At 39.6% G+C, this 21,576-nt stretch overlaps 2 protein-coding genes and 3 pseudogenes across 2 annotated transcripts; all 5 read right to left on the reverse strand.

Moving 5' to 3' along the window:
- Nucleotides 1-1,479: 1,479 nt before the first annotated feature.
- LOC148719893 (kelch-like protein 23) lies at nt 1,480-2,391 on the reverse strand (annotated as a pseudogene).
- Nucleotides 2,392-4,003: 1,612 nt separating this feature from the next.
- On the reverse strand, nt 4,004-9,247 carry LOC111345506 (kelch-like protein 25). The gene has a single exon (XM_022952792.2). The coding sequence runs from the start codon at nt 7,265-7,267 to the stop codon at nt 5,399-5,401; it is 1,869 nt and encodes a 622-aa protein (XP_022808527.2). The 5' UTR covers nt 7,268-9,247; the 3' UTR covers nt 4,004-5,398.
- LOC148719894 (kelch-like protein 2) lies at nt 8,647-9,108 on the reverse strand. Its single transcript, XM_088739192.1, has one exon. It carries the CDS (start codon nt 9,106-9,108, stop codon nt 8,647-8,649), a length of 462 nt encoding a protein of 153 aa, XP_088595318.1.
- Nucleotides 9,248-10,760: 1,513 nt separating the features above from the next.
- On the reverse strand, nt 10,761-14,286 carry LOC148719895 (kelch-like protein 25; annotated as a pseudogene).
- A 6,609-nt stretch (nt 14,287-20,895) lies between these two features.
- Nucleotides 20,896-21,576, reverse strand: part of LOC148719896 (kelch-like protein 11) — a 2,654-nt pseudogene continuing 1,973 nt past the window's right edge.

Below are 21,576 nucleotides of genomic sequence, written 5' to 3' on the forward strand. Positions count from 1 at the left end.
TATATGCCCTCTAAATTTCTTTGTCATTGCTCAAATATTCTGGAAGTTACGGAGGTGAAGGGGGCGGAATCTGCTTCACTCCACGGTCTGAAAAGATTTAAAAAAAGCTCGGGCCGAATAAGGTCAAATTACTTCGTGCACACGAGCAGTTACACAATGCTCATAGGCTTTTAAAGTATCCTCTATTTCGCACAGAAATGTAAACACAGTAACTTTGACACATATGTCACCAGAACTGTCGGTCCTCTTTTGCCAGAAAGGCCTCGCACACAAAGAGAGGGTGGCATTAGGGACACATGAGGCTAGGTTTTCGGGTGTAATTCATTCCCCTTCAAAAAAAACATCATACCGAACCATACCATCATACTGAACCAACTGTTGTCGATGAGATAAACGAGATCCACGAAAAGGTTACGGGCTTCTAGAGCAGTTAAAGGCACTTGCAACTGTTGCTCTTACATAATTCTATCAATCAGTTCTCTGCATTCCTCCAAACAATTTGTGGGGCTTGTTCAGTCGCAGCATTCACCATCAATCCCATCAATGTCATCTAGGTCAACTTCTGTCCGGTAATCCGTTGCATTTGTCCATGCAGGAACAGTATTGGTTATCGCCAAATGCACCAGCGATTAAGAATTGACTACAGTCTTGTTGTCCAGAAGGAGACCGTACGAGTCATAATTAAAGAATTGGATCCTGCTGGCGTACAGTCACGATCATAATGTGTTTTTTGTTTGGAGGAATGCAGAGAATTGATTGATATAATATTTGATAGAATATTTGAGCAATGACAATGAAATTTAGCGGGCATATAGTATAGACTGAAAGATGAGAAAACTGATGAAAGTTTATTTCAAGGTTTTAGTGTAACACAACCGTGACAGTGTAAGTCATACAATCATCAAAAAGTTATCACAAAATATAAATAAATAATACAAAATTTCCACGGGCTCGGACTTCGCAAAATCAAGGTTTACTATACTGATTCAAAGAGCTGTGTCGTAGTATTGCAACGTACTGCTAAATGATCTTTTTACATGAATAAAACGAACTATCGACCTCAAAACATAGCTCCTCAACTGTGGCAGTCATTGTCGTCCACGGAAACAACATGCATGACAGCCGATTACGTGACCTGACAAGGTTCCATTTATCACGTGATAAATGATAAATTATCGCGCGATAATAATAAAAATTATCGCGCGATAATTTCCATTTATCGCGCGATAATTTCCATTTATCGCGCAATAATTTCCATTTATCGCGCGATAATTTCTATTTATCGCGCGATAATCTATCATTTATCGCGCGATAAAAAAAATGTGTCATGACCCCTATGGGCCACCGTACAAATATGTAACGATATGATAAGATAAAAGATAAAATAGAGGGAGCTTAAAAGTCGCGGTCGCCATGCTGGCGCTCCCAAGAGACTTCTGAATAATAGCCTATTGTGCCGCAAATTAAGTGTCTAAGAGATTAATCTTCAAGTTTGTCCAGTAATCCCTTACAAAGCTTCAGTTCGCAGCCAGTAAATGAAACCTTACTCCCTCTGTCAAACCTTTCTACTGGTATGATTGTCTTCTGGATCCATTTGCCCTCCACAGGATCAAAGCATTCAATCATCCGTTCGGCCTCGTTACGGTCATTCTTTCCACCCAACACAAACAATTTTTCATTCAGACAAACCATATTACTTCCGCCCTTACGAGAAACAATCAAGCTTCCGGTAAGGATCGGTAAGGTGCCATTCATTTGTTGACATAGAATACACCTCACGAGTTTGCAACACTGACGGTCTCTCTATATGCGATCCACCAGCGACAAAGATTTTCAGATGCATGACCTCTCCAAAAGCATTACCTCTTTCTTCTCGCATGTCAGCGATTTCCTCCCATTTGTTTTCCACAGTGTCAAATCTCTCAGTTGTGGCGACGTTTTGTGACGACGAGGGAGGACTCCCACCAAGCACGTAGAGATGGCTGCCGGCTGCAACAACACAAGCTTCCCTTCTACAGCCTTCAAGAGACGAGAGAAGCGTCTCCCAAATATACGATTCCACGTTGTATTTTTTCACTGTGGTTTGTTCACCTTGTCTGTTAATAGCGTTTGTATAAAGAAAAGAAGACACTATCCCTATAAAATATTTATTTCCTGATCCCCACATCATAATAAAGGCCTTGTAATATCATGATTGCCCCCCTAATTTTCAGTTAAGTGGCAGTCAGTTTTATAACCCCAGCTTTATTATCCGATGGCGAATGGCGACAACTGATTATGGCCCGCCGAAGCGAACAAAAATACTTGTGTATGGATATCTAATACTTGTTTTGTAAAATATACGACTTGTTGCTAAAATATAACGCTTGTTTTGTAAAATATACGACTTAATGCGGAAATATAAAACTTGTTTTGTAAAATATACGATTTGTTACGAAAATGTAACTCTTGTTTTGTAAAATATACGACTTTGTATAAATATAATACTTTAACAGCGCCAGCTATTTGAGTGTTCAAGCCTCAAAAAAGATGGCGGATGAGTTAGGAGCTTTTCTTGGAGTGTTAGAACTTGGAAAACAAATTTGCAAGGACGTTAGACGAAACTTGTTTGTGCAACTAATCAGTCAATATGCGCTCTGCTGCAAAGCAGCTGACCATAGACATTGGGCGCCCTTAAAAAAAAATGTGTTGTGTGTATTTGTTTTGTTCATTGCATGTGTGACACTTGCGACAAACGAGATCTAGGTCGAAGGGTGTCGCTAAAGCGTGTTAATGCTACGGGACTATCTTACAGGTCGTGTGCTTCAAGTACCAATAACCACGGAAAACCAAGGTTGACGGTTAACGGTGATTTAATGATGATGAACGATTAGCGAACCACGATAGACAATCACGATCACGATCGTAAACTGAAATAACAATGTAATTTACTTAAAACGTTGCGTAACTCATGAACAAAACGCTTAGAGCAATTAACCTGCCTCCGTAGATAACGCGATCAAAATTAACAACAATCAACAGGAATACTCGAAAATCATAATAAGCTACATCAAAATAACTCGAGATTTAAATCGATTGTAAGATTAACAAAATGGCGCTCCCAGCTTAGCGTCTCATTCTTTGATTCGCCTCCTTTAGATTGAAAACAATAAATTGTGCTATTGTACGACTCTGTACGTTAGCGTGCTTCTACCCAAAACAAGAAAACTAATCAAAGGAGGAAACTAGCAAAATTACTCACATATCGGTCCCGCTTGTGCCAAAGGTTAAGAACCAAAAAACGGCAAGTCGAACAGATAGAATGGACAAGGCAAAATACAATTATACACTGGCTAAAGGGACGCTAAACGAGGCTTTTATACGCGCGTGGGGACGCTAAAATATCTGATTACAAAACCAATCGAGAACAGACAACAACATAACCACATCCGTAACTAAAGTAATTGGTAACAAACAAATCAAATTCCACTTAGACTGAATGAATCGTTTGAGTATCCTTAACAGCATGATTGTTATAGTTTCCTTATTAACTAACTTCAGTTTATGAATTTTTTCTTAACTAGTTAAACCCCAAGAACTGCTTAATTTTGCCTACACTATACAAAAAAACCTACACACAGTGTAGGTACATTTTCAATGCCAGTTACAAGGACAATTTCTCAGCATTCAAGAGTTTCTTGACCTCACGATCATTTTCTATATTCTCACAACATTAATGTGTGACTCAAGAATGATACTGTGGGGAGAAATTATCGGTAGAGGCTATTACTCCCAAGGGTTAGAAGATTAAGGAACAATTCTCCTTATGTTTGGTCGTAATAAGTGGTGTTACCAGGATTGCAACTACACTGCTAAATCAAACCAACATACTCGCTAGAATTATTGAGGTAAATCAGGGAGGATACATTTCGATATTATTTTTTGTCAAAAGTGGGGTGAGTCCACCTCAGGAGATGTGGATTACAATGAGAGAGTGTTTCGACAACTAAACGACACACCACCCTTGGAAGTCACGCACTTTTTTTATTGTGGAGCAGCTTACTCACTAATTACTGTCCATCATCACCCTACAAACTACTGAGGCTTGTCAATTTATCTTAAATCATTGTCATGCTTGTTGTATTTATTCTTTAAAAACGAATATGCGCATCCTCCTTAATCTGAAGGTGCCTGCTGTCTTTACAATGGTTTGTAGTAAACTGATTGTTTTCGGAAAGAAACCCCTTCAGTTAACGAGGACTTAAAGATAAAAAAAAGGCATTGTCATCAAGACCATAAAAGTATAATAGTTCAATGTAATCCGAACTCTCACAGTAATGTGGAATAAAAAGGAAGAAAATTATTACTACGGGCGACAGTTCATAGAGATTATTCCATGGAAAGTGCGCACAAACAATTTTCATTCACTAGTTACGATGCTTGAAAACGTGAACGAGTGAGTTTTTCCTGTAATATTTCATAAACGAGTGTGATTGTTTCATCGGGGTTTCCAAACACGAGAAAACTGATGAAAGCACGAGGCCTACGGCCTCGTGCTTTAATTGTTTTCGAGTGTTTGAAAACCCCAATGAAACACGAAGCACGATTTTTTGAAATTGCTTCTCAATCGTGCATCATTAGCCAAGAACAATGAAAAAATTCTGACTGATTTTGGCATCGTACGCGGATAAATTCTCCATCAGTGGAGTTTGACATTTTATCAATTCTAGGGTTTGATATTTCATCAAAGTATAGTGGAAAAGCCTCTGTCCAGTGTTTCATCGGGGTTTCTAAGCGCACACGTGGCCAAATTGGCGTATCCTGATTGGTTTGTAACTTGACGAATTCTTAATGAGTTTGAGAATTATGCATCGCAACGAGTGAATCAAAATTGTTCAAGCACTTTCCATGGTCACTTGATGTTTTTATTTGATACATACTGAGACTTTTTCTTACCGACCGACACATTGCAATGATTGTGAGCGAAAAACTGTGAAAACACATCGGATCGTTCAATCGGACACGCGAACGACACTACTTCACAGTGTAAATCTCAGTATGTATGAAATAAAATTGAATTTGCGACAGCTTTATTAATATAACTTTTCGCATGCTCCTTTGCAATTATTAAAGCATCTTGTTATTGCTAAATCTGTGTGCTACTAACACAAGACTGTATTTTTTAGATGTAAGTTTCATCATGCTATTTAAACGGGCAAGATTATATTTTAACGTCGAATAACTGTAATGAAACACACACAGAATATCTTATCTCCCAGATGTGTAAGAAGCTTTTTTGTTTAATCCCTTGTCCACTGATATAGAAACATTGTAAAGATTTCTTAAGTTTGAACACCCGTGAGAAAAACAATAAACTCTCTCCTTGAAGGAAACTAAGGGGAATTGTATAGAAGCTAACTCAGTCATCATCATCACACAACTCAAATACTGGAATAGGAGCCACAACACGAGCGGCGGATGCTCTGGAGCCAAAGAGGAGGGAGGCGATGACGGTAGTGCTTCCTGACGAGAGGCCGAAGCCGGTTTGGCTGGTTACTGGCTTCATTTCCTCTTCCGTGCCGAAGTTGGGTTTCTTCAGCACTCCTTTAGAGAGCTTCATTACACATCCAGCGAATGTGTCCTTATTTCCTGATGTGTACTTTTCCACTGGTATAGATGTCTTCTCAATCCACTTATCTTCTGTTGAATCGTAACATTCAACTGACAATAACCTATCTCTATTATTCTTGGTGCCACCCAGAACATATAAGATACCATTCAGACACACCATGCTGCCATACACACGCCAAGCGTTTAAGCTTCCAATGAAGTGCCATTCGTTTGTCGAAATATTGTACATCTCGCATCTTCTTGACACCTTATTCTTTTCGTTTAAGCCTCCAGCAACAAAAATCTTTTGTTTAGTTGCCACTCCAAAGGCACCACCCCTTCCTTGCTGCATGTCAGCGATTTCCTCCCATTGGTTTTTCACAGTGTTGAATCTCTCAGCTGTAGCGACGTAACTAGCACTGCTAGGGGCTGATCCACCTAAAAAATACAGACGGCTACCACCCGCGACAACACAGGACCCGCTCCTAAAGCCTTGAGGAAATTCCACAACTATTTGCCATGTACAAAGCTCCACGTTGAATCTCTTCATAGTAGACTTTCCAACAGGTTTGTTAACTTCAATGGCGTACATATCCCCTTTGACAACGGTCACGATGGCGCTATCTGCCGATACGTCAATCAGATCCGACATTGACCAGCCATTAAACACGGGATCATACTTGTCTGCCTGGCTGAATTCCTCGAACATGTACAGCTGATCACGAAATGTGAGCATTTGCGTTTTCTGGTTTCTCTCAGTTGACCCGTCTGGCAGTCGTTTCCACTGGTTTTTTTCTGGGAGATAACAAAATGTGTACAAGCCACCACATGCTAGAATAACACGTGTTTCCAGACCTTTTCTTGGTGACTGCGGGAGATCATCTTCACTCGCAAAAGTAGCCATCTTTACGGTAGCATTCATGACCAGCTTTACACAAGCATAATTCTCACACACCAGTTCGTTTGTCACGACACCCTCCAAACAGTCACGCGACAGAAAACTCAGTCTAACGTGACGAAACAGTTCTTCAAATGCTGCTTTTCGCTCGCTCTTGTTATGTTCAACCCATTTAAGTATGATCTTGAAGACGCTGGCTTCCGCTTCCACAGCAATCTCGTCACTTGAAATCCACCTCGCCACCTCCTTAGCCTCCAAGCTCAGAAATTCATCCATTTCTCCTACCGAGGCGAAATTCTCGTGGACGAATTTCTCGCTGTTGCCAATAAGCTCGATACAGTCGTATTTCTCAGCGAAATAAAAGGTCGATATGCAATTTGAATTGGACATTTCTCCCTCTAGAAATCGCCCCGAAACAGTTTTCAAGCTCGGTATGATCAAAAAATCCCCTGCGGCGATCAGTTTCTTTGCATTCTCCTGAGTTACTTCCACAGTTCCAGTGTAGATGAATTCCAAAACATCTTCCAGAACAGATCCTGAAATCTCCTCAAATCGAATAATCCCTTCGCGATTCTCCTTCATGTCGCTCTGAAGAAGCTTGCAAATGAACGGACTAACGGCGGAAAGGACATTTCTGTGAGCCTTAAACTCGCTGTTATCCCTCGAAACCAAAGTAATGTCGCACAAATAATCTTGTTTTCGCTGAATGTTAAGGCGCTTCAACATTTCCACACAGAAAACCGATTGTTCAGCAGCTGAGATAGGCTGTAAATCTTCCATCTTTTATACAATATCCTTATTTCTGTTGGCAAATTCTGCCCAAACCTTGTTGATAATATGGATTAATCTGGAAGAATACCGAAAGCGGAAGTATAGCTGGTTCCCACTTTCCTACGATTTTTCTTTCCCAAGTCAGCTGGAAGACTCTGGGAACGAGTAGAAACACAGTACCAGGGGACTGGGAAAACGTTGTTAGCAGAATCTCGAGGGAGAATATAGGAAAGTCAGGAGCTGGATTCTTTTGAACGGGTATGAGGTGACTAATGATATTGTTGTAAGGATCCATGTGTCCTTAGCTGTGTCAAAACATTCAACACTCGGTTCAGTTTGGCCCCTTTCATTTCTCCTACCCAGAATGTATAGCTTTCCTTTCAGACGAACCTACTTCCGTATGTAAACATCGTCGAACTGATTCAGCTTCCAACGAGTTGCCATTCCATTCGTTTGTTGACGTATTGTACATATCGCAAGTGTTCAATATTTCCCCATTTCGTAATTCCCCTGCGACGAAGACTTTTTCTTGAGTAGCTGCTCCAAAAGCATTCCCTCTTCCTTCCAGCATGTCTGCGATTTCCTCCCATTTGTTCTCCACAGTGTCAAATCTCTCAGCCTCAGCGATGGATTGTTTTATGTCTGGATTCATCCCACCAAACATATACGAATGGCTGCCACCAGCAACAATACAAGCATTTTTTGCTTTACACTCTCTATCACATGAGTAATCGAGTGTCTTCCATGCCCACTATTTCACATCATATCTCTTCACGGTATTATTTTCCCAATAGCGGCAGGTCCTGACTAGAACGGCATAAATGTCTCCTTTTACCACAGCCACCTTAGTAGAATTTGAGTGCAAGTTTACTGCTGACCAACCATTACAAAACAGATCGAGTCTCTCTGTATCTGGAAAGTCACTAAAGGTAAACAACTGATCGCAGTAGTTTGTCGTGACTGTACCATCACCCTCTTTTACTTTCAAACCGTCAGGTAAATGCCTCCACTGGTCTTGCTCAGGGAGATAGCAAAAAGTGTATTTGCCACCACGAGCAACAATAATAAGTGTGTCATTTCCCTTTCTCGTTGACTGCGGGAGATCATCTTCATCGGCAAAAGTAGCCATCTTTATCATGTAGTATCTAATTAACGTCAGCCTCAAACAAACAGCACTGTCACGAACAAGTTCGTTTGTCACGACATTCTCCAGACAGTCACGCGACAGAAACCTGGTCGAACGTGACTAAACAATTCTTCAAATGCTGCTTTTCGCTCGCTCTTTCTGTGGTTTACCCAGTCCAATATGATTTTAAAAACATCAACTTCCTCTTTGACTATAATCTCGTCGGACGAAATCCACCTCTCGATCTCTCTAGCTTCCAAGTTCAAAAATTCACCAATTTTTGCCACGGAAACGATGTTTTCGTGAATAAAACGCCTGCTGCTGGCGATGAGCTCGTCACAATCGTATTTTCAGCGAGGTAAAAGGTTGAAATACAGTTAATGTGTGACATTTCTCGTTCCAAAAACTGCCCTGAAACAATTTTCAAGCCCGAAACGATCAGATAATTCCCTGCGGCGATCAGTTCCTTTGCGTTCTCCTGAGTAACCTCTACAGTTCCAGTGTAGATGAATTCCAAAATATCTTCCATAACAGATCCTGAAATCTCCTCAAAACGAACAATCCCCTTTCGATTCTCTTTCATGTCGTTCTGAAGAAGTCTGTAAAAGAACGGACTTGCGGCGGAAAGAACATTTCTGTGAGCCTTTAACTCTCTGTCGTCTTTGGAAACAAAAGTAACATCGCACAAGTAATCTTGTTTTCGCTGTGCGTTGAGGCGCTTCATCAGTTCTACACAGAAAGCCGTTTCTTCGGCAGCTCAGATAGGCTGTATATCTTCCATATTTAACAGAATTTCCCAATTTCCGTGGGCAGATTCTGATAAAGTGGATTAATACTCGGGAAAAATACCGAAAGCGGAAGCATGGATGGTTCCCACTCAGTCCCATACGCGCTCGGTTGCCGAGTCCCCTGGGAGATTGTGGAGAAGAGAAGGACAGTCTCTATCTGTCACTGCCATTTTGTCTCTGGTGTGGTTGTTTTGTAGATCCATTACTAAAGGAAGTTGAAGTATTTTCCACGGAGAGCAGTGAGATTTGTTTCCGACAGTTGACTGCAGAGTATAATGGTGTAGTTCGCCTTTTAAAATCTTGCTTAAGAGCAGAAATTTTCTACGGAGTTTTTCTCTTAGACCTTGCGCTCTTGGTCCATGGAAAATACGGCGTCTTTAGTGGCATTTCTTGAGAAAGGGTTCGATGGCACTTTTATTCACCTACCAGCACCATAAATCGAGAGACCACAGGGTCCGTTAGGTGGGAAAAATTACTCAAATTATGAATCAAGATCCTCCTGGCCGTGAGAGATGAAATTCTAGGATTTTCTCGGATTTCCATGACTCACATGAACCCTGGACCTTGCACCCTAGCACCATTCAATAAAACTTAATATGAATTGAACTGTAAGGGAAGGAGGAGACATATTTAGCTACAATCTAAAAAAACATCTATTGTAATTTGGTTATATCAACTAAGTTGAAATTGTAAATTGGCCACCGTACGTAAAGGGTTAAAAAGCTGACTTTTCGAGCGTTAGTCTGATGATGTTGATAAGCTCTTCTTAATAGTATTCCTCAGCGAGGTAAAAGGTTGGAATACAACGTTCATATGTGACATTTTTGGTTCCAAAAACCGCCCTGAAACAGTTTTAAAGCTCGGTATGATCATATACCTCCCTGCAGCGATTAATTCCTCGGCATTTTACTGGACCACTTCCACAGCAGATCGGAATTCCAAAACAACAGATCCTGAGATCTCCTAAAATCGGATAATCCTTTCGCGATTCTCTTTCGTGTCGCTCTAAAAAAGCTTGAAAAAGATCGGACTTACGGCGGAAAGCACGTTTCTGTGAGCCTTTAACTCTCTGTTATCTTTGGAAACCAAAGTAATGTCGCACAAATAATCTTGTCCTCAATGAGTGTTTTGGGCGCTTCATCAATTCCATACAGAACAACGCTTGTTCCGCAGCTGAGATAGGTCTAATATCTTCCACCGTTTACAGAATATCCTTATTTCCTCGTACACTAGAATCCGCTCAAATGTTTCTCATAATGAGGAACACACGGAAAATATATTGAAAGTGGAAGTATAGCTGATATCCAATTTTCTTTTTCAGCTCCCGAGTCCCTGGGCTGGGGAGTTCTGGAGACGAGAAGATATGAGAGCAAGCAAGCTATCATTAGCTATGGTAAAAAGATACAGGTACAGGTCAACCAAACATTTTACTGGTTCTGAAGAGGACAAGCGTTACTGGTCGAAATACAGTTTGCCCCGGTATTGCAAGATTACGTTAACTCTGACGTGACTCGGGTTCGAACATAGCTCAGACAACAGAGATTCGACCAGGTTTTATTCCGTTGTAGGTTTACCTACACATCTTTGCTTAACTGTGACCATTCTTTGCTTTAGAATTAAACTCAGTAATCATTGAATTAATTTATACCTGTGTTTAATCCGTTTAGGAAGCCTAATTTTTTCAGACGTACGGCTTGTTCATTTACATGTCACTTTTTCCAAGCCGTTTTCGTAACTTTTAGATTGCCATTTAAATAGTGCTTACATAGCGTGTGTTCGAAAGATTCAACTCCCACTTTTAAACACGAAGGCGCGCTACTGAAACGAGCCTTAGGTCCCACTGGACCATTTGTCAATCAACCGTCGGGTGATGTAGAACTCTCAGAGTCAAGTCAGCTTGAGCTACAGCTACTCCAAAGCAGTGAGCAGCGGGCGCATTCCTCAAAATTGTTTTATGTCTTCATCACAATACAAGAATTTTTGAGATTTGTATTTCCTTTCTCCAATGGAAACTGTCTTCATTTGTGGCGGTAAATTTGAGATCGAAGTAGGTGGTTCGCACGTTACCTCATGCCACCATGCTGGTGCAAGTAAACAATAGATATCTCATTAGCTCCTTTTGTTCGTCTACCAGCATTTACATTTGATCCGCACACGTCAACGGTGAGTGACAAATGAGCCTAGGTCTTCCCAGGGAAGACTTCCTTATATAGCGCGCCTTCGTGTTTAAGTGGCATAACACACAGGGGTAGGATTCACTACTTACTAAGATTTTCTTTATTTATTTGTTTTTGCATTCAGATTTTCGTGTTTAAGAAACAGTGTTTCTGACTGTCAATCAAATTCTCCTTGTCAGCTCCATAGGAAATGTAAATAGAATAGTGTGGAGAATATGAATACCACTGTTAAGGTATAAAGGGTTTACGGCAGTTTTTCAGTTTGGACCAATTGCTGTTGTGGCATTTTATTTCTATGCCCACTTTGGTTTCTCTGTTTCCAACAAGCCCCTACACACCCCCTGTGTAAAACAAAGCTGGTAGTGTCTTATCCTAACAAGCAATAGGTGTTAAAGGTAGTAAGCTACCAAAGGTTTCCAAAACCATATACACTTCGTTTTATTTAACCAGAGTACAGATTCGAGTATTCTTATCAATCAGAAACAGCCAAAATGGCACTCAGAACTGTGCTTTCCCGCGCTTGTCGGTGCAGGTTACATTTTTCCCACGCAAACAACGCTTAACGCGTTTGGTCTGGTCAGTGGTGCATTTACTCTAACGACGAATCAAGGATTCCTTTCTTCTTATTCGCTGACATATGTCTGTTTATTTAATCCGTCATTCAACTTATTCGTGAAAAATACGATTTAAGAGTGATCTAATCCATAATCCATAATTATGTAAGTTCTTATAGAGCAACCTGTACCCAGATTTTGAAAACTGCTGGGGGACCCATTCTCCTGCATTGCCGTGTGCATTTCGCTGAGCTCAACAGGTTTCAAATGTAACTGATTGCTCAATGGTGACCATATTCTACTCATCTACAGTAAGCTAGTCTGTCCGTTAAGCCGGACCTGTTTCGTCTTCTTTTTGACTTCAGAGGCAGTCAGCGTGAAAAATGCGAAGCAGTCAAGTATACATTTCGAAGAAACTAGGCTCAACAATGTTTAGGTTGTCTCGTAATTCTCTGGAGAGCCTCAGAACAGAGGCAGTGAATTCATTTTTATTTTCTGGGTCGATCTTCGTCACTGGTATGGTTGTTATCTGGATCCATTGTTCGTTTGCCAGATGAAAATATTCAGCACTCAGTTCACTTTGGTCCTTCTGATTTCTTCCACCCAGTAAGTACAGCTTTCCATTCAAACAAACCATACTGCCGTCATAACGTGGAACATTCAAGTTCGCAATACGTTGCCACTCATTTGTCGACGTTTTGTACATCTCACAAGTTTGTAATCTCCCTCTCCCGCTTATTTCTCCTGCAAAGAAGATTTTCTCTTGAGAGGCCACTCCAAAAGCTTGGCTTCTTCCTTCTAGCATGTCCGCGCTTTCCTTCCACTTATTCTCCACGGTGTGAAATCTCTCAGCTTTTGCGACGTGGTCCTCACTATGGTCTCGATTCCGGCTGCAACAACACAAGCATCCACTCCACACTGTCCACGAGATAAGATAAGTTTCTCCCATGTACACTGCTTTACATTGTACCTCCTCGTAATAGTTGTCCAGTTAAATCTGTTAAATTCAACAGCATAAATTTCTCCTTCAAGAACGGCCAGCTTTGCAGAACCTGCGTGCAAGTTTAGCTCGGACCAAACGTTAAAAACAGGATCATATCTCTCTGTATTTTGGTACATGTAACGGGTGAAGGCAAACAACTGATTACGGAATTTTATCATCTGAGTTGCAGAGGCGTTAGTGTCCTTTAGACCATCTGGTAAGCGCTTCCACAGGTCCTCTTCAGGGAGATAACAAAAAGTGTACTTGCCACCACTAGCAACAATAACACGTGTATCATATGCTTTTCTCGGTGACTTCGGGAGATCATCTTCATCGGAAAAAGTGGCCATCTTTATTGTAGCATCTAACGTCAGCCTCACCAAACAGCACTGTCACGAACAAATTCGTTTGTCACGACATCCTCCAGACAGTCACGCGAAAAAAATACAGTCGAACGTGACTAAACAATTCTTCAAATGCTGCTTTTCGCTCGTTCTTCCTGAAGTTTACCCAGTCTAATATGATTTTTAAAACATCAGCTTCCTCTTTAACTGTTATCTCATCAGACGAAATCCATCTCTCGATCTCTTTAGCTTCCAAGTGCAAAAAATCATCCATTTTTGCCACAGTATCAATGTTCTCGTTAATAAAACGCCTACTGGCGTTTATAAGCTCGTCACAATCGTATTTCTCAGCGAAGTAAAAGGTTGAAATGCAGTTAAGGTTGGACATTTCTTGTTCTAAAGATCGACCAGAAACAGTTTTCAAGCTCGGTATGATCAAATAATTCCCAGCGGCGATCAGTTCCTTAGCATTCTCCTGAGTTACTTCCACAGTTCCGGTGTAGATGAATTCCAAAACATCTTCCATAACAGATCCTGAGATCTCCTCAAATCGAATAATCTCTTCTCGAATCTCCTTCATGTCGCTCTGAAGAAGCTTGAAAAAGAACGGACTTGCGGCGGAAAGAACATTTGTGTGAGCCTTTAACTCACTGTCGTCTTTGGAAACCAAACTAATGTCGCACAAATAATCTTGTTTTCGCTGAAAGTTGAGGCGCTTCATCAATTCCACACAGAGAGAAGTTTGCTCAAGGACTGTAATTCTTCCATTTTCATAGAATATCCTTCTTTTTGGGAACAGATCCCTCCAATTTATCTCCCAGTGATGAACAGTGATGTGGAAGAGGAAGTTCTTACCTCGTTCCCATTCTCCTTCTCGTCTCATCGAGTTTCAGCCCAACAATCACTCTAGAGACTCTGGAGACGAGTTCAACGAACAAGACAACAGTTCTAAGGAAGTGAGCCTTGGTGATTCTAAAAAATTCTAGGGGAAATAGTCTCCCGATAAAAATTTCTGAAAAGCTAAGTCTATACCTCTTTGCTCAACCGTTTATAAGAAACGCTTGAGTAAACTGCAAGGAGATGGAGCATCTGGTCGAAGACATAATGAATATTTCAACTGGATATGAGTGCTGCCCTGGGCGATTTACATAAGGTACAAGTCGAAATATTGACTGATTAAAAAGACTCTTTGCTGTTTTACTGTATCAGCAATTTATTGGTTGATTTACACATTACACACAAGTCTAGTGCATGCATCTCTACAAAAATAGATCCAGCAATATGAGAGAGACTGTAGAAGTATATTAGGTTATTCGTTTAATTTGCTTTTTTTTTAATAATTGTTTTAGCCGTGTATGTGGTATCATTATTTTATGTAGTAGAAACAAACAGAGCACAAAACCAGCTTTGGGGTAAAAAATTTATCACGTTTGTAAGCTCACTTTTGGATAACTATGAAATTTTTTCAATTGAATTTCTTGACGATCACTTAAGCTCCACTTTGCTTCACAACTCTTGGCTTTTTTGGGGGGGGGTTTAATCATTAGTGTTAGTAATTCAAATTTAACGAAAATTTTTCCTGATTTGTTACACTTTCTGATAATCTTGACAAGCTGATGTGAGAGGGCTGAACAAGTTGAGGTGTTCAGAAAAAGCCACCCCTAAGTTTCTCATGTACACATTAATGACTTTAATGAATATATAGATCCTGGTACACAGTCATTAGAAACAACTGAGTAATTTTCAGTCAGGTGTGTGGAATTTTAAAGTGTTCGAGCATGTTTAAGCATGTGATAGTATTAAAGATTTTTCTGAATTTATTTTGTACCAAATTCTAGCAATCAATCTTTCAGTGCATTGAAACCACTGAAATTGGACTCAAATGGGGGGAGTGGGGAGGGGGATTTAAGTTATGGTTTTTGAAAAAGCGGGAGCCTGTGTGCTGGGAAGGTTGGCACCAGTACAAATAATTGTGAATTCATTTGACAAAATTGCCATTTCTCGTCTATTTTGAAGTTGTTTTCATCATTTTGAATGAACTAATCTTTACAGCATCTGCTCTCACATTAGATTAAAGTTATTCAATTAATGCAAGTATCAGGGAAAACAGACCTCACCTGTTTGCGAAACCTGCAACAAATAATTTTATAGTGGAATTGACATTCCTCAGAGCATGACCAGAAGCCTCTTTCTAATCCATGTATTTTCTCATTTGATCAGGGGCTCTTTCTCCTGACATGCATTTAAATATGCTTGTGGAAAGAGCCCCGGACCGAAGTTAAAAACTCCTTTGGAAATACCACTGCAATCAATCCTTTATGCCTTAACATCAGTATGCACGTTCTCTATACAGTTCTATATTCATTTCCTAGGCTGCTGATAAGGAGAATTTGTGGAGAAATCAAGAGCTTTGGTTGATCATTTCCTCAATTCTCCTGATCTTAATGAGTGATTCAGTAATAATATTGTTATTTGCACAACACATCTTATTTTAGTTTGCTTAGTCATTACTTGTTATCAGTTTGTTGCATTTAAGTTTTATTATTCACGCCATGATTGCTAGGAATCAAATTTTGTTAATAATTATATAACCTTTGAAATCGATATAATCAGCCACACTACTACATTTTTATTTGTTAAGTGATCCGTTGTTGTTTCGCCATCTTAAGTTGTCAAAGCTATTTTTTTCTATTGATTGCTACCCGCAGGAGCAAGATCAAAGTAAGTCTGATCACATCATCAGTTGTAATCATTTTGTTTTATTTATAAAATTGTGTTCCTTATCAGTGTCCTTGATCTACATGTTGTAGCATTAGCTTACATTAGCCTTTCCCTTTTCTCTTTTTTATCGTTTGACTTTAGTTTGAACCACACTCACACTTACAACTTCAATTTTGTCATCCGTTCCCTGTACTGTTTTGATTCACCACTTTTTCTAATAAATACTCTGCTTATTCAACCCTTCAACATGTGTTGAATTACTTGACCTCCTGGGGTCAAATTCTCCCATCACAGTCTACACGTGGCTTTGTCCTGGAAAGTCATAGATTTAGATAGGAGAAATCAGATGCTGGTCACTCTTAGGGATATAATGACCAGATTATGCATTTATACTATTACAACTTAATTAAACAATAAGCAATTATTGAAGGAGGTTGAGCATGATATCATGGATTATCAATGCAGAGGTCTTAGTTAATATCTGCCAAAGGCAAAGGCTGAGGCAGATAACACAGATAAAAGGTTTGACAAATCATGGTATCATGCAAAACCCAAGTTCAATATTATTGTTTTATTATACATTCCTTAAACAATCTGCAAAAGAATACACCTCTCTGAGTTTGCAAAAGTTTGAGAATTCTAACACAGGTGAGGGACTTACAGACTAGGCAGACTTTGAACTTGACATGATAACCCAATATCTGCAGCAGATATTGGGTTATCATTATTACCGCTGGGTTTCACTTTCCCCAGCTGGGTCCCCTGCGGAGGCGCTTGACTTTCGGGCATGCGCGTGAGTGGCCTTCGAGTAAAAACCACGAGGGCCACCGAGTTTTTACCTGAATTCAAGCTGAATTCGATCTGAATTCGATAGTTTAGTGCTGAATTTTGAGTTCACCTCACGGTGCCTCGTGTAAGAGTAAACGGTTGACTTTATGGTTCGTCTTCACTCGTATTTTCTAAATGGTAGACTTTACGGTTAGACTTTACTCGCATTTACAATCATCATTCACAGGGTATTGTATAGTGACAGTATCCTCTGGACCAATCAGAGTTGTCATAGTAAGTCTAATGCATAATAATAGTCAACAAGGGTTAACTACAATGATGGCAAATGTCTTAGCATGCTCTTAAACTGTTACTAACTACTCTCATTTATCTTTCCTCCACCCCTCCCCCTCTGAGGACTCTCCTTCATTACAAAGCATAACTACCAAGCAACATCGCTTGGGGGTAAAAGGGGGACTTTCAAGTAAAGTTAGTTGAGTTAAATTATATGAAAAACTATTTTTTGTCACTCATTTTAGTTATACATGTATCAACAGCGAGCATAATGCAAACATCTCTCATTCCCTCAAGATGCTTGAACTCAAGTAACATTTCAACCATGTCAAGTCTGATCTTTGCCAGTGGCACTTTAGTGTCTGCAAGAAACTTGAGGCTGTTATCGAGCAGAGGCTTAAAGCAACTCAGTGTACTGTTATCATAAATAGCTAGCTGAGAAAAAGATTTTGAAAAAGGTGGAATTGGAAATAGTAATACTTATAGTAAATTGGAAAATAGTAATACTTATAATCTTGATACCTAATTAACAGTGATTGCTCACTATTAATACTGTAAAGTTAGGTAACAACTGAATACAAACATTGATATACATATAAATGGTTTAACATGTTGTGTGAAGGTTGTTTCACGTTAATTAAATACCCTAAAGTCACTTCAAAAAAAAAAAGAGGAAAAATTAAGATATCCGATAACAGAATATTTGCACATAAAAAGTGGGGAAACTTTAAAAATAGGAAACTCTCAGAAAAGCTAGTTCTATGCCTGGCTAATCAGAATTCCTTTTATGTCAATTTACTTAAACAAACATATAGAGAGGCATTAAGCAAGTTAGCCATCTAAATCAATTCAAATAGAAAAACTGATTGTGCTTTGACGATTATTAGTTCTAATGAGTTTTTTGTACTATGTCAATTTTGAATCAAATGACTACTGTTATAATGTTGATGAGTAGTTGAATATACACATGCCAATAAGTTATAGAGGGCTTTAAGGAGTAAACTGTGTTAATGCTGAAACATAAAAAGATGAAAATAGAGAAAAACAGCCATTATTCATAAATTTAACAGTCAATCCCTAAGTTGTGGGACTGAGGTGCTTCTGGTATTTTATGTATCTGCCTTTGAAAAGTCCATTTTATGGTCCACTTTATGTGCTCTATTGCCAGATCAATGTCACCGGCCCAAGCGTGACATTTTTATGAATTAAACTCTTCTGTGTTTTATCTCCATTACTCCTCTATCGCTAGTTTTCCATCTCTATTGTAACAAATCGTCTTCACACAACTATAAAGTGCTCTACAATACGGATTTTCCCAAATCTTTCTCAACTTAAGCCATTAGAATTTTATGTTTGTCAATTCTTAATTCACTCAATTTCTACTCAAGGCAGTGCAAATTTCAGAAGAAAACTTTAATGTCCTCAATCAAGCACACTAAACTAATTACACATGTAATTGATAAACCCAGGAATAATTTCTGTTTTACCACATTGGTATTGTAATGTTGCAATCTGATTGGTTAATTTGCCATCGTCGACAACGCTTCTTGCGTTAACATATCACGCAACATGTCAGGCACTGCTAGAGTCATTTTATTTGACAACGATATTGTAGTCAAAAACAAGTGGACAGTGATTTTGTGTGGTCTGTACTCTTATTGACGACAATTTCTCATCATAGCTAGTAGTCAAAATTTGTTGCGGATTCACTCGGCAGCACCTCATGAGTCCACAACATTTTGACCACTGTGATGATGAAGGTTATCAATCAAGTCACCCAAGAGTCATCTCACCCAAATTCATGTTCTACCGGAACCTGAGTCATGTTGCCCCCCCCCCCCCCCCAAAAAAAAAATCAAGTCGCCGGAAGAAACAAGTACTTAAAGATCAGACTTTAAGAGTACAGACCATGCTAGACCAATTTTGATTTGTTAACTTTATAATTGTGATAAGTCACCTCCAAAGGAAAAATTAACGAAGGGGCTTCTCACCAACAACACTGAGTTTATTCAGCACACTACTTAGGAACTGGGGGGTAAGGATTTTTGGCTATGTCATGATAAAATTTACCTTTACACGGGGGGATGGGTTGGAGGTTTGTGAGTATCACACGGTTTCCAGGGTAAATGGAGGGGGAATCGGTCATCTCCAATAGAAGGGGACTATAAGAAATTGACGGTCATTGAAGGAGAATCATTAGAATACTACATAGCCTATTGAGGGATCTGTTAAATTTAATCATGACATAGCCAAAAATCCTTACCCCCCAGGCGACAAATGATGACAAGTCCCTAATTATTGTGCACGGTCGTCCAGTTAGGGCGCGCTAGTCAGCATTTTTAACTGACTGGGAGACTACACCTCTGTAATACTAAGTTCCACTAGTGCTCCTTCGGAAAGCCTCATTGCACATCCAATAAACAGATTATATGTTGTGGAGATGCTTTCCAATGGCATGATTGTTTTTTGGATCCATATGTCCTTAGCTGTGTCAAAGCACTCAACACTCAGCTAATTTAGGTTGCCCTTACGAGTCATTCCACCCAATACGTACAGCTTTCCATTCAGTTGTACCATACTAAAATGGTAACGAGGAACGTTTAGGCCTTGAAAACGTTGTCATTCATTTGTTGATATATCATACATCTCGCAAGTAATTAATAATTTTCCTCCGCATAGCCCTCCAGCGACGACGATTTTCTCTCGAGTGGCCACCCCAAAAGCGCCAGCTCTTTCTGCCTTCATATCAGCGATTTCTTTTCATTTCTCCTCCTCAGTGTCAAATCTCTCACCATTTGCGAATTATTCCTGTGTATTTTTCCACCCTTGAATCATATACAGGTGTCTACCAGCTCCAACAACACAAATATTCCCTCTACAATCTTGATCAAACTAGAAATAACTGTCTCCCATCTACACAGCTCTACATTGTACTTCACGACTGAAAACCCAGTCGAACATGACGAAACAATCCTTCAAATGCTGTTTTTCGCTCGTTCTTTCTGAGGTTAACCCAGTCTGATATGATTTTAAAAACATCATCTTCGACTTTAATCTCGTTGGACGAAATCCTCCTCTCGACCTCTTCAGCTTCCAAGTGCAAAAATTCATCCATTTTAACCACGGAATCGATGTTCTCATTAATAAAACGCCTGCTCATGTTGATAAGCTCGTCACAGTCGTATTTCTCAGCGAGGCAAAAGGTTGAAATACAGTTAAGGTTGGACATTCCGCGTCCTAGGGGAATAATGGACATCACGTGACTAAGGTATTTGACACCCTCAGGAAACAGCTATGACGAGTCTCGACTAAAACCTATGGTTAGGGTTGGGATTGCAGAAATCACGTCAGTTCCATTGACCCTTTACCATTATTTTGGGTTAGGGTTAGATTTGGGTTAGGATTAGGGTTTGAGCATCCATAAGTCACGTGACCAGCATTCTCATTACACTCCAGAGCCCTGGGGCGGCTAGCCACACGGCACTGGTCTTGCTGAGCCCAAAACATTTTGCACTGAACCTGATAATTTAAAAACTGACCAACCCCCCTTACCTGCACTTTGTGTTCTAATCCCAAATTGAGCCCTGCAAGGCTTTTGACAACTATCCTCCCCCTCTAAATCCTTATCCTTTGCTACGATTTACACAAAACTTTCTAGTTTTACTGGTACCATAACTAGTTAACAGCTTACATAGTTGGCGACATCAAAATAGCAATCCTTGTTGTTCAAGTATGCAGATGACTCCACTCTAATCATTTCGGTTTGGAAGGGTGATACTGATAGTAATACTGCTGCTCATGTAGTTAATAACTTTACAAAATGGTCTATCGATAATTCCAAGAAGTGTAATTTCTCTAAATGTAAAGAAATGGTTTTCCGAAAGAAGGGCTACAAAAATGTATTAGAAACAGTACAGAATATCCCCCAATATTCACATCTACGTATTTTGGGGGTTACATTTCAAGAAAATTGTAGGTTCTCTATTCACATCAAGAATAAGTTGGCTGCAGCTAATAAATGCCTATATATTCTTAGAAATCTTAGGAGAGAGGGTTATTGTCAGGCAGAGTTGGATAAATTATTCAGCGCTCTGGTTCTGCCTAAACTTACCTACGGAATATCAATATATGGTTAATCTCCACCAGAACTTACTACCATACAATGCTTCCTGGATCGTTGTTACAAACGTAGATACACGTCCTCTTCGATTTCTATTATCAATTGCTTAGATAAGTCTGATATAGGTATCTTCAAAAAATTAAGCACGTGGGAACATCATCCATTGCACCACTCCCTTCCCAGGATCAACTCTGCTACCCGTAGGCTTAAGCAAGTTAAGCCAATATATCCACTTTGCAATACTGAGTGTTTTGAAAATTATTTTATTAATAGACTTAGTTTTAAGCATAACTTAGCTGTAAGTAATTAATACATATTTTAGCCCATTACACTTTATATGTATTTTATCAGTGAAATAAGGACTATTTACTTTTACTTTTAGTGACAAAAGGAAGTTTTTATATTGAGAGCGTTTTGAACTAGGACCCTTTTTCGAAGTACCCA

The sequence above is a fragment of the Stylophora pistillata genome, chromosome 11 (genome assembly GCF_964205215.1).
Source record: "Stylophora pistillata chromosome 11, jaStyPist1.2, whole genome shotgun sequence".
Taxonomy (NCBI): domain Eukaryota; kingdom Metazoa; phylum Cnidaria; class Anthozoa; order Scleractinia; family Pocilloporidae; genus Stylophora; species Stylophora pistillata.

Bases quoted from the DNA above. Each gene is read 5' to 3' on its own strand.
- LOC111345506 (XM_022952792.2), bottom strand. From the start codon at position 7,267: ATGGAAGATTTACAGCCTATCTCAGCTGCTGAACAATCGGTTTTCTGT.
- LOC148719894 (XM_088739192.1), bottom strand. From the start codon at position 9,108: ATGAAGCGCCTCAACGCACAGCGAAAACAAGATTACTTGTGCGATGTT.